The 14,116-nt window shown below is 37.7% G+C and overlaps 1 protein-coding gene across 1 annotated transcript in view; it reads left to right on the forward strand.

The window, feature by feature from the left end:
• The window catches only part of LOC107685722 (kazrin-like), a 149,560-nt gene that overhangs the window by 109,458 nt on the left and 25,986 nt on the right, over positions 1-14,116 (forward strand). Inside the window, exon 4 of the mRNA XM_016482419.1 lies at positions 9,613-9,720. Within this exon, the coding sequence (XP_016337905.1) occupies positions 9,613-9,720 (108 nt within the window). The remainder of the gene's footprint in view (positions 1-9,612; positions 9,721-14,116) is intronic.

A 14,116-nucleotide genomic window follows, 5' to 3' on the forward strand; every position in this document is an offset into this window, starting at 1 on the left:
TCTTGTCAGTCTTAGTTCATGGTGAATGGTGGAACTCAATAGAGCTGTGTGGAGTATGCTGGAGGTATAGAGATGTGGGAGGTAATTTTCAAAACTCTCAAGGAATACCGGAGTCTTGTGTTGTTTTTGAGTAGTTCTCAGTCTCCCACTGCTTATACAAGACTCATGTTTCAGCTTTTCCAACAGATATTACAGAAAGCTGTCTGAAATAGTTGAAATATTTATCGTCACAGCTGACATCACATGAACAGATCCCATGTTCAAAGAGATTTTTTCCTCGCATTATTCTGACACACCTCATCACTCCTAACATTCCACACAGAATTGTCTGTTTGATCTTTATTCCATTCAGCAGGAATGAGAGGTATTCTCTTGACAATGAGACAATGAGAAATAAGAATGCATATACCATTAAAACCCTGTGTGTGTATGAGAAAAATCAAGTGCTGAGTTCTCCACATAGAGTCCAGCCTGACGAACGGACTTGACTGATAGAGTAATACTGTATCATTATTGCATATTCACCATGAGGCAGTTGTTGCAAGAAATTACATTTGCTTAAACTCATGAAGGCAACTATTTATCAGATATTATGATGATTCACCCAGGCCCCGAGTATTTCAGACCCCCATTGACTTCTTTGGATATCTCCAAACTGCCTACAAAGCATTTTTCCCACACCAGTCATGAATAGAACTGCAGTGGCCTTCTGCAGCAAAATGGCTCTTTGAATCATCGCCTGCAGCATTGTCTTTTGACAGCCATTGTCATTTAAATGGTTGTGCACTTCATTTAGTGATACATTGTCACCTTTGATAGGGAGCTATCAGTTCATTATCATGATAATGCTTCTTTAATACACTTTATTTGACTGATCCATCATCACCTACACAAAAGAATAGGAGTAAGTAATGAGTTTCCAAGACTTTCGCATTAGTGTAAGTCTGATATAGGCGGAGGATGAACAGAGTGCAGGGCGAAGCTGATGTCTAGGAGGTGGAGGTGAGTCCCCCTTCATACTTTGGAGATTTTTTACACTTGAACATGCCATCATACACCATAATCAAACTTTAGAGATGAAATCTAGTGGAAAGTGCCTTTTTCAAGTTCAAGAGGTATATAAGTGCAAGCAACGTTTCATTTATTTAAATGATGTGGATGTACTTTAAAAATAAAATCTTATCTTTTAGTATCTAACTATTTTGTGATATGATAGATCAGCAACAAATCGGTTTTGAACTGATATATATTTTATCAGTTTCAGTCGATATTAGATATTTAAATGTTCATGCTAATTTTTCTGTTTTTACATTTACATTACCTTTAGATACCACTCAGTTAAAATTAATCTTAAAAATGCTCCTGATGATGCCTACAGTAATTAATGACATAACATCTCAATAATTATGGGCCTATTGTTTTCACCAGAATTTTGACATTTTTCATCTCTTATTTAAAATTGGTGTAAACATGCAAAGTGATTTCTATAATAAATAAATTTTCTCTTAACGGATATGTAGCAAAATGGATGACTGAGCCTGCAGCTACTGATCTTTTTCCATAATGTTAAGCATTGTCAGGCTTGGATTTGGGAATTTTATGCGCTCTATATATATATATATAAGATTATTGCATACTGCATTTGTATGTAGACAGCTCTGACATGCAGTAATCTTCTTCTGCTTATTGCTTTTGGGTTTCTTCCCACCCCCTGCTTCCTCTGTCTGTGCCCGTTTCATGCTGCTTAATTGCTGACCTTTGTATTCCATCTGCCCCTTGTGTGCATCGCATCATGGTGCTGTTTAATGATTTGAGAACAGACACTGTCCTTTCACACTGATCCAGGACTGATTCCCTACCTGAATCCTAATCTCAGCTGTCGTTAAAGAAACTGTCTCATCCCTGCTGACAATACCTGCATGTATTCCTGTTAGTGTTCCCATTTATCTCAATGACAGTTCCCCACACTGTCGTTACAAACACTGGTGTGCTACATTGTTAACTGGTTAGTGCTCTGACTGGTGAACCTACTGTTCTTTAGTAAAACTTTTCTGGTGAAGTACAGTCTTTCCGATGAATGTATGTTAATGATTCCCTCCGCAGCATTTTATCCATCTGTTTCTGATGAGGCGGGAAGTGTGTCTGTGGAAAGCCTCTGCTCTGGACAGTGGATTGTTGTGGAGCTGACATTATCCACACACACGCAGTGGCAGTCAATCACACAGCCCTTGAAGCATCGTCTCAGGCTTAATGTGCAGTGAATGCAGTGACTATTGATTTCCTCTGTTGTCTGTGACTATAAATACCAATTAATAAACAACATTTTTCCAGCCGTTGGCAACATCCTGTCTGCTGGAACAAAACTCAGACAGAATTTCTGAGGGTTGAGAGAGATTATGGAGACGGGGCTTGAGCTTTTGATCACTTGCACCCATCAGGACACTGAAGATGGGTCCAAAGGTTCTCATATCTCATATAAATGGTATTCCAGTCAATCACAAACCAGACAGGAAGAAGACTGGTGCAGAAGTAGAATGTATGTAAAGAGGCCCAAAATGTTTTGTAGTCAGAATGCATGCATAAATATATAAATACATTTAAAAATTAAAGTATTTATACTTAAATTTAAAAAGTACTAGTGTTATTCAGAAAGGGTGCATTAAATTGATCAAACATGACAGTAAAGATTTTTATAATGTTACAAAAGAGTTTTATTTCAAAGGCTCTTATTTTGAACTTTATATTCATCATTGATAATGAAAAGAAATGCACCAAATCAACATATGAGAATGATTTCTGAAGGATCATGTGACTGAAGACTGGAATAATGGATTCTGAAAATAAAGCTTTGCATCACAGGAATAAATTGTATTTTAAAATACATGGAAAATAAATTTTACATTTTTACATTTAAATTATAATAATATTTCACAATATTACTTTATCAAATAAATGCAGCCTTGATGAGCATGAGAGACTTCCAGAAAATTAAAAAATCTTGCCAACCCCAAACTTTTGAACAGTAGTGTATATTTACGTTACTTTCTTATTTTTTATTTGAATGTTTTATATATATTTGTGTGTGTGTGCGTGTGTGTGTACATACCACTGTAGCCCTGGTAGCTGCTGTGTTCAGTTCAATACTTGCATGGTCACACTATTTTGCATAGCCTCTTGGGACATTTTGTTAGATTAGATTTACATTTTTTTCTGCTTGGGGAAAAAGTATATCACCTGTGCATTTTTTTGCCAGCTTAAAATCTGAGTCAGTTTTGCAGTTTTCAGCTTGAAATTACATTTGCCCACTTTGTTTCTCCAAGAATTAGTTTATCATGCGAAGGTGAAGCTCATTCGCCCATTCACACACTAGAATTAGATTTGTAATATTAACTCTAAATGTACTCTTAGTAAAATTTATTTGTTGCTGTTCCCTAAATCTAGCCTTAAGGATTTCACTGTTGCAGACCAAACATAAAGACCCTCTAAAATGGTAGCATGAAGGATTTTCAAGCTTCTGAACCCACACAATATCATTCTGTACTCCATCAATGCCAAAAAAACAAAACTCTCTCCAGTGGAGGGCCCAGTGTTCAGGCTGCCTTAAGCTTTTCTCCTTCCACAAGTTTTTTCGACAACTTCTCACTTTTACCACAACTCCTAATCACAGAGAAGATTGTTTCGATTCATCAATGCCATCTGCGGCAGAGCCGTGCTAATGATACTCTGTAACTGCTGGGTAATGCATCTAAGTGAGAAAAGCTTTTTTTGTACTGTCAGCATTCCTTCACACCACACTGAATTTGGATGAGGTCCACTTGTTTGTGTTTGTGTCTAAGAGACATGAGATTGGCGTTTATTCATACCTTTTAATGAGAAATAATGCTTTTATTATTAAATATAGGCCAGAAGCAGAGGTCAATATATAATTATTAACAGGAAATTTGATTTACAGTATTGATTTGTGATATTGACAATATTGATATTTTCTGTAGCCTTAAGGATCTACGCCTGAGGTCATGAAATCTAAATTTAAATCTTTTTAAGAAAATGTGATGGATTTTCAGCACGCTCAGACACAGAGTCAATTTCAGCCTCTTAGTTTAAATTTACGAACGCAGACAGAAATGCAAAAACCAAAATTTTTTTATTTCTTTGGTGTGAAAAACTCGGTCTTCAGCATTTATAAATCTGAAACTACACTGACACTAATGCACATTTAATTGGCTTTCTCCAAATAAAATGCTCATAAGTATCAGCGTGTGGAGAATACGTAATGTAGCAAAGAGGATAAAAATTAAGAACAACTACAAATTTTTTTTTGTTTTTTTTCAATAAAAGTTTATGTCAGTATTAATCCATCAGCCAATGTATGGTATTTGCATATGCCTGCATATTTTTCTATTTTACTATAAAATAAAGCAGAACATTTATTTACATTTTTTAATTAAAACTGCTGTTTTGGTTGTTTGTTTCAAAGATAGAATGCACAGACTGGAATATGTGCACAAATATTTCCATATGAGCAGCTGTTAATTTCTTACATATTAAAACATTTAGACCGACCTAACTGTTTTTATATTTATTATTTTATTATGACTTCTCTCATGGTCCTTTTACTCTTCTATCTACTTAGCGATGAATGATAATGCAGTGTGTTTTCTCGTTAACTAGCGGCTTTAACAGAGGAGCAAAGACTGTCACGTCTGTAATGAAATGCAAAGGGAGTTTAGCATCAGCAAACAGCTGAAGAAAGGGATAATTTCTGCTTTAGTTTTATCCAAACAAACTATACAATTAATCCATCTTCTTGCTCACGATTATCTTTAAGTTCATTTAAATGTCTAGCGCACAACCAGAAACAGACTGTGACATCATCAGGCACAAGCCCCTCCCACTCCTCAGAGGTATTTTAAGCCAGGTCAGCATGTCACTGGTCAAGATGTTTTACGTGATATGTTGTGTTGACAGGTATTGCATTAATAAGGAAGTGCTTGGGCACCTAGAGACACACTGATTGACAGTATGCTGCCTCCAAATCTGACCAGGTTGACCTCTTTCCCACCTAGGAAAAAATCGACCTCTCTGTAGTGTGTATTTGTGGGTTTAGGCTGTCGCCAGAGAGACAGAGGTGAGCTGGGGCCAGGGGCCAGGCTATTTGTCAGCAGTATTCATAGCAATGCTCCCAGCAGCTCCCTGCGTTGGTCTATTATCAGGTATTAGTTGCATATAGATTGATATTGAGGGAGGGGCTCAAGCCATATCTAGGGACCAGAATATTACTCCTGCTAAAGAAAGGAAGAAAAAGAAACATGTTGAAACCAGTTTAAGATGGTCTCTCACCCTGGCCAAGCAGGTATTTAACTAGTTTAGCTGGGTGACTAGCTGAAAAATGCCGCCATAAAACCAGTCAAAAGACCAGCCTTACCAGGCTAATACTAGAAAGACTAGCCTAAGCTAGTCTTTCAGCATGGTTAGCTGGGCAACTAGCTACAAAGTGTCCAAAACCCCTCTAAAGGAAGGCTAACTGACCTGCCTGACTAGGCTAAGACCAGAAAAATGGCTTAGGCTGGTTTAAGATGCAATTTTTTAAAACCATCCTAAGCAGGTCTTTCAGTATGGCCAAGCTTGTTTTCAACTTGTTAGCAAGAGCCAGCCAATCTCAAAGTCAATCCTGACTTGGTTAGGCTGGTTTAGGATGTTTTTCTTCAGCAGTGTTAGAAAGTTGATGTGGGTTCTTCTGACTTGGGTCATTAAGCAACCCCCCATACAAGTCTTGCAACAAGCCTAGCAACCAGTCAGAACACCTTAGCAACCACATAGCAAAGCCTTTTAGCCATGTTTTTTTTTCCCCAAAACTATTTGTGTCAGCAAATCCTTATGGTATCTGTTCATTATTTTCATAAACTTTGACCCTTTGATATAAGGTTTATATCTAGTATGGAGGAGGCCAGTGTACTGCTGCATAGGATCATCTGACCACTCCAGAGACCAGACTCTATTATTTCACTTAAGCTGATATCTTTGTTATGGTTGACTGCTTTTGTGGCACTAATGTGATAGGAAAGGGCAGAAAAATAGTTTTTAGCCTAATGTTCCTGTATTCAAACAGAATTACAGCTGGGGTAAGCAGTCTTTGATATTCAGAAATGTCTGGAACGTGTGAAAGTTTAATGATAATGACTCTCTAAATTGTCCAAAGGCAAAATGAGAATGGCACTTTGGTGGTATAAAATGGAAAAATGAACTCTATAAAGCCTCTTTCCTTTTATTTGGTCTTAGCGACAGAAATATTTCAGGAATGAACTATCTCAGCAGGGTTGGGTGCAAAGTGCATTAAAAATCTCTCAAATGAATCAGTCCTGAGGGGTTTAGCAAGTTGAATCTGAGGAAACAGGAAAGACTTTAATCAGGGTGGACACCATGCTTTGTAGGATGTGAAAGAAATCATTCATTTTTGGTTATGCTTAAAATTCAATGCCTAAGAGAAATATCTTAGTGTTAGTGCAAGCTCCTACAAACCATCTTTAGTTTTTTGTTTATTTTAAAGAAATGTTTGACGATTTCTAGGTCCAGGGACCTTTTCAGTGTTATTAATTTCCCAAACCTTCAGTGAGACTGAAAGCAAGATCTGTAATATTAATTACTCAAGATGATCAAACACAGAGTAATTCAGTCTGACTAGAGTTCCATAAAGCAGTTCAGTCAATACAGAGACGTACTATAATAGAAGAGCATTACGTTAGGGGTCAGTAAATCTCTCAATGCACCATTGCCCAGTTTTGTCTTTACTTTCTACTTAAACAGGTAGCCATTATGGTAATGATTGGTTCATTCTCTCCATTTATTTAACAGCCTCTGTGCACTAAAAAGAATTAAGCCTTGAATAATGTGCTGCACTTTACAGCTGCATCTTATTATGTACCATAACTCATGCACAAATACCATTATTTGATTTTGTAACTTCAGTAAATGAAGTTTTTCAACAAACTGCCTTTTCATTTCAATGTCATTAAAATGCATTAAATGGTTCATCTGGCTTTGTCATGCCATTAGTAACCTAGCAGAGCACAGATTTGTGAAGGGCCCTCATAGATACAGGGCATTTTCAATCCATAATGAAGGCTTTCAGTCAATACCTTGTAACCAAAAGCATCTGTAGAACTGGGCAGACATAAAAAGCAGAAATGTGATTTCAGTCATTCATCACGATTGACCCACTCCTGAAAATAATACCATGACACAAAAGGGATATTATTGACTCAGCCAGACTGAAAACATATTTCTTTTATGGACCCCTCTTGGCTATGGGGTTCCCACACTTTTAGAACAATGAATCCATGACTTTTCAAGTATATATTTATTTCCCATGGCTTTCCAGACCTGTATTTTTCAGTTTTTGTAAAATTCCTGATAATTTTACATTTTTTAATGATTGTGGGGACCCTCTAACTCAGGGGTCTCCAGCTATAAGAGGTACTGCACTTTTTGTTAGATCCTAAACAAAATTTTGTGGGGAAAAAAAATAAAAAAATGGGGTTAAAGCAAACATTATTATTAATTTTATTTAGTGCTGGGCAACGATTAATCGCATCCAAAATAAAAGTTTTGGTTTACATAGTATATGTGTGTGTGCTGTGTATATTTATTATGTATATATTTAAGAAAATATATTATGTTTATATATTAAATATATTTCTATATAATTTATATGAATATACATATATACATGTAAATGCATGTAAATATTTTCAAAATAAATACTGTATGTGTGTATGCTGTATTTATATATACACAGTGTTGGGAAGGTTACTTTGTAAATGTAATAGGTTACAGATTACAAGTTCCCCCCTTTGTAATCCTTGATATTTTCATAAGTAACTGTAATTTAATTACACATTTTTTCTTAGTAACTGTAACTGATTACAATTACTTTTATTTTGTAATTAAATTATGTAATTCCATTACATGTAACTAGTTACTCCCCAACACTGTATATACATAATAAATATACACAGTACACACACACACATATACTATGTAAACAAAAACTTTTATTTTGGATGCAATTAATCGCGATTAATCGTTGCCCAGCACTATTATTATCATTATTATTATTATCGATAACCCATTTTTTCACAAAAATTTGTATTTGAAAATTAATAATAACAACAACAATAACAACAACTGATGAAGTAGCTTGCAATCAATATTGTTTTAATTTTTAAGATGTTATTAAAGTTGTCTTGTATTCTATTCTAATATCTTTTATAGTTTTATTTTTCAGTTTTGTTCATTTCTGTTCAATTTTGTTTTATTATTTTTTGTTTATTTCTGTTTTGTTTAGATCTGTTCTGTTCTTTTCATTTCTATTCTGTTTTGTTGTTATATTCAGTTAATTTCTGTTTAGCTTTGTTCTGTTCATTTTTGCAAATATGTACATTAATATAATACTTTATGCATTTTATGTTAATGTAGACCAGTCTTAGAATTACATTTTTATACTGTATGTAACAGGGGGTCTCTATGTCGTGTGCTTGTGCACTCTGAAAAAGAAATTTGTAGCTAGTAAAATGCACTGTGGCATGAGGGTAAAAAAAAAGGGATTTGCAGTATAACACGTCCGAGAACAGAATAAGTCACATTAGGAGCTGTGTAAGTGTAAGCAGGTAACAGGAGCAGATACAGAGATAGAGTGGAAAAGGGCACTTGAAGAAATTTCAATTAGCAGCATCAGTACAGGTGTGCAGCCGGCCATGAAGCCTGAGCCACGGGAGCGAGGGGAAGAAAAACAAGCAGTGCTGAGATGGTGTCTGTTAAAGGGAACGGCGAAAGATGAACGCTGTCTGACATAATGATGTGGAAAATGACAAGCACCATTTCATATCTCCTGTCAAAGCTTGTAGTAATTGACACACAATGCACACAATTCCTCACGGAAGTGGCATACCGGCATACTCCATGTCGGCGTCAGGTGATGCAAGGTGCGTGATATGACAAAAGAGCCATTTATTTATGATGCGCATGATGCAGTCTGTTGAAAGATCGGTACGAGGGATTTTCCACAGGTACGTGGAAATCCCTCGTGGCTTCAGAGAACCTTACTACGGTACAGCACGGAGGAAGATGATTGATGGTGGTTGTAAATCTCAGCACTCTTTCTAGTCCTCATCAAACGAACATTGTTAGCTTTCCTCTTCCCTTTCAGATCTGAGGGAAAATTATGATTCAGTGTGTTGTTCCTTGCACTGTACATGAAATTGCTACCTGTCACTTTCAATGCACACTGATTATGACTACGGCGTGGGCCGCGGACAGAGGGTGATTATTTGTCTTTAAAAGCCATTCAGTGGATGTGGCGCTTTTGCGTGCTGCGTGTCACCGTTTCAGAGTTAATTACAGATGAGCAGTAATAGCTCTGAGATGCTCGGTGAGCCACGAGCCAGAGATGCAGCGATACACTCAGCACGCCTTTTTCATAGGAGGCCTGCACTTCGCCACCCTCGGCCACGTACAAAGGCGAAAATGTCAAATCTCTCTGTTGGCTTGGATCTGATGAAACGAACAAGCTTGAAGAAGCATAATGATCAAATCTTTTGTGTTTCTGTCTTGCAGATCCTTCGGTCCACCACCGGCAGAAAGCAGTGGTTTCTGATCTCACTTTCCAGACAGGCATGTCGAGCTTGATGGACTTCGGAACTCCAGATTCTTCACTTGACAAAGGTAAGATATCCATATATGCATAAGCACAATGTTTCAGTGCTTAGTAGTCATTTTCCACAGGCTGTGAACATGCAGAGCTCGGGTAATTCATCACAACGGTGAAAGGCAAATAAAACAAAGCCATTGTCCTGTGAATTTTCAGCTTTTTCCCCCCCCCGCTTATCTGTTTGTGAGGAACAAAGTGTATGCGACTAAAGAAATGCACTTGTACAAATTGCGAGAGAGTCGTCTTCCAAGAAAAGAAAAAAGCTTTGTCTGATTCGTATAATGTCACCCGCTGCGAGGAGGTGTCATTATGAAGTGTATTGATCAAACTGGAAATTGAACAGAATCTCTAAGTCTTATTCTAGACATCCCATTTTCCACACATAATGACGCCTGTTACTCTCTATTGCCTTTCCCTCCGAAGTGCTGTCCTCCTAAATCATTATCTTTATGTCTGTATCAAAGCCAACATCACAAAGAAGCTAAACTACCCTCGTAGGATGATAGAGGGTCTTCCTTTTAACTAGTACTGGGAATAATTTTCAACTTCACTTAGGCTGATTTTGTGTATGTCTTGTTTTAGATTTTGTGTATGTCTCATTTGACAGTATTACCATTAGTACCATGGTATATATTAACGTATCACAGTATTTTCTGATGCCATCACTTTACGATGGTGCTGTCACAGGATCGTTCTGTTCTATCTTATTCTTTCTGTTTTTCTTTCTCTTGTTTTTATACTCTGTACCTCTTTTTTCTGTACCTATTCTGTTCCCTTGTCTTGTTCGTTTCACCCTGTGCAAAAAGCATCATTGATGTTGTGCTTGCTGTCAGTACTTCATTATTCCCAGCCGAGCCTTAAATTGTTTTGAAAGATAACGCGCAGTCTGCCACGCAACTGTATCTATGCAGTTGAGAAATAAAAGGAAGCATGCAGCCGTATTAGAGATGCTTTAATGTACTAAATCCATTACTTTCAGCCTCACATGCCCATAAAAGCTCACTTATGTGCAGCACCCCTCGGAAAACAACAACTCAACAAATACTCTCCAGATGAGCTTTTCCTAATGGACATGTGTATATTTAATCAACCCACAAGAGCTCTTGGGCCCATCCTATCTGATATTAGGGCAGTCACTCATTCATTACACAAACAGCATATGCTTCAAAGTATCACATTGAGTTGTTTGTGTACGAACTGGTCATTTTTTCCCCCAGCAGGCACTCTGAACTCAGCACCAGCATCCTGGTCTTTAAGAGAGAGTGATAAAAGGAGAGATGAGTCAGTGTTAAGACCCTGAGAGCCCTTGAGTCCTCCTGCCTGGCTGTGCTTGAGACTGCCACTCGCTGCAGGTTGAAGCCGGTGCACTGAGACAGAGATCGGGCCCCTATCTGCTGGTGGCTCCATTAGTTCCATGAGAAAGAGGACACTCAACCAGCCCTTTATCTGACAATACGTCCCACAGATCCCTGAACAGAGTCTGTTGCAATGAATTATGGGATGTGGAGGGAGAAAGATGGTGGACAAAAGTGGATATACTTTTAGTTCAAGAAAGAGCAAGTTTGTGGGGGTTTATAAAGGTCACAGGTATTGTTAACATGCCTTAAAGGGATAGTTCAGTCAAAAATGGAAATTCAGTCATCAGTTACTCTCCCTAAAGTCATTCCAAATTTGTTTGAGTTTCTTCGGTAAAAAGTAAACTTTATCAGAATGACATGAATGCTCTTTTCTACACAATAAAAGCGAATAGCACCAAAAATGACACACAAAAAAACACACCATAAAAATAGTCCATATGACTATTTTTTTATTATTTTATTTTGTAGTTCATTTTTAGGGAACTGTTCCTTTAACATTAAGAGAACAGTCTGTCTGTGTCTTATTTCCACCATTAGATGGAGCTGTGGAGCCTCTGAAGAGACACTCACCTGCCCTCTCACCTGATCAGAAAAACGATTTGTCTCCTCCCCCTGTCCTATGAATGCGCCTGTTCAAACACGGCTGGGAAAAGCAGTGCCATTTCCCTTTTGAACTCTGCACTTTTTAGGCTGGGAGGAGTGTGTGTGTGTGTGTGTGTGTGTGTGTGTGTGTGTGAGTGACAGAGAGCGAGAACAGGTAGAAAGGGTGTAGAGGGGGTGGGGAACTTTAGAAAATGCCCAAGAGAAACTCCTAGAACAGGTATACGGCTCAAAGAGGAAGGCGGCTCAAACTTGTTTATACTCACTCGGGAACACCTCCCTAGTAACCTGTCAGGGAGGAGTGTGCGTGCAGCAGTAGGAGTGAACTGTGTACCTGTGTGTGTGTTAATTTCTTGCTATGAGAAGAAGCACCAGTGCTGACAGTGGAGCCTGCTGGAGCCGGCACTGTGGGGGGCATGAGATCTGAAAAAGAGGAGGGCGGACCAGGTGAGTGTTTGTCTGTGTACATGAATTCAAGATGGAAACGACAGCCATGACACACCAATGAATTATACAACCAGCTGACCAGTCATGTAAATCTGTACGTATTACGATGCACAGAGGCTCTTCACGTGTACCGGCAGGTGTTGGGACATATGTAGTGAATTGGGTGACCCATATCAATGGTTCCCAACCAGGAGTTTCTTTGTTAAACCTATTGTATAAAATAGAAATTGTGACAAAATAGTAATATTATGGCTGTTCCTTTTTGAAGAAGTCAAGTAGGCCATAATATAAATTAAAAAGATCACATTTCAGGTTTTGTGTGTTATGGATTTACTGGTGGGGCAAATAAGTCAAAAAAGATTGGGAAACACTGACCTATATCCCATACGGCTGATTAAACCTTTGGTACTTTGATGGATGACCAACTTTTAGACTATTTGATGAGTCAAGGCATGTATGTACTTGTCTTTAATTTCATGTAATCTGGAGTAATGCTATGATACTATACTATGACACATGGTATGATTACCATGTGTGACGTGTAGCTCTTACCCAGTATTCAGCTGTAATTACGTTAGTGACACATACGTTGTTTGTGAGATCATATGAGATGGTCATACAGAGGCATCATGCTGTCTGTTTATGTGAGGGATATTTGCGAATCCCTTCATCTGACCAATAATCTGTCACAATAATCTGCTTTGAATGTATGAAAATGATCAGAGAGATCGAGTAAATGTTCTGGGGAACTGTGTTGTAAAAACGGTCGTATAAGCGGAGAAATGAAAAGAAAAACATATTCAATTTTCAATTTTTTAAAAATGTTGTATTCACCTTTTATTGTAAAAGTGGAAACATTTCATGGGCATTTCCCAAGCTTATTGTTAATCTCGTTTCAGTATGTTGTGACATTTTAAAATCATTACAATCCTCTCTCATTGGTTTACTCACAAAACCATAAAAGCTGATCCGGAATCAGCCTGTTTGTTTGTCTATAGTGGCTACTAGTAATAATCCCTGCGTCTTCTCCACACCCCGCTAAAACAACACTGTGAGACTGATCTTTACACTCCTTATACAAAGTCTAACAACAGACCGAGCAGGAACTTATGGATCATATTTAGGCACTTTGATAGTTGCCATCAGCAAAACAGGAGGAATGTGAATTACGCATACAGTAGTTTACTTAACGTTACACTGTCTCAGCACACATACTGCGAATTCTCTCTCATGAAGATAATTATATAGGTGATTAATGTGTCTTATGAAGTCAGTTTTCATCTGAAGCTGCTCAGCAGTGTACTTTTGAATGCTTGGTTTATTGTAAACACACTTCCTGAAACGCTTGTTTGATTCATTGGAATTTAAGTGTTTGATCTCTATGGTATGACAGTGCAGCTTGTGCCTTTGAAAGTTTTTAGGGTAGGGTAGTATTGTTTTTGACTGAATGTTGTTTTTGTGTTCTTCCTTAACCTTGCCTCAGGACACTTCCACCGTTGCTCTTTGAGATCAGCTAACATCAGACAAGGACATTGGTTGATATTCCTTATATTTATGTATTTGTGTGTTATATAGGGCCTTTAGAGGTGAGATTTATTTTGCATACAGTTATAAATAGCAGTATTTACCATACACTATTGTTCAAATGTTGGTGGTTGATAGAAATGCATTTTTTGCATGATGATGATGATGATGCTAATAAATGATTCTTTAAATGGACTGATTGAAAACTGATTCCCAGAAATTTATCAACTGCATCAACTCTGCCATTTTTAAGTTTAAATCAGAGAGTCCTAAGATATACAGTGGTGTGAAAAAGTGTTGGCCCCCTTCCTGTTTTTTTGGATGAGTCGTCATTGTGCTCTTGGAGTAATTTTTGGTTGGCCGGCAACTCCTGGGAAGGTTCACCATTGTTCCAAGTTTTCTCAATAATGTGTTGCTCTTTAAGCATGCTTCACTTTGTCAGACAGGTTCTATTTAAGTGATTTCTTGATTCAACAGGTCT

This window comes from Sinocyclocheilus anshuiensis, unplaced genomic scaffold (assembly GCF_001515605.1).
Source record: "Sinocyclocheilus anshuiensis isolate Anshui unplaced genomic scaffold, SAMN03320099.WGS_v1.1 scaffold257, whole genome shotgun sequence".
NCBI classification, from domain to species: Eukaryota; Metazoa; Chordata; class Actinopteri; order Cypriniformes; family Cyprinidae; genus Sinocyclocheilus; species Sinocyclocheilus anshuiensis.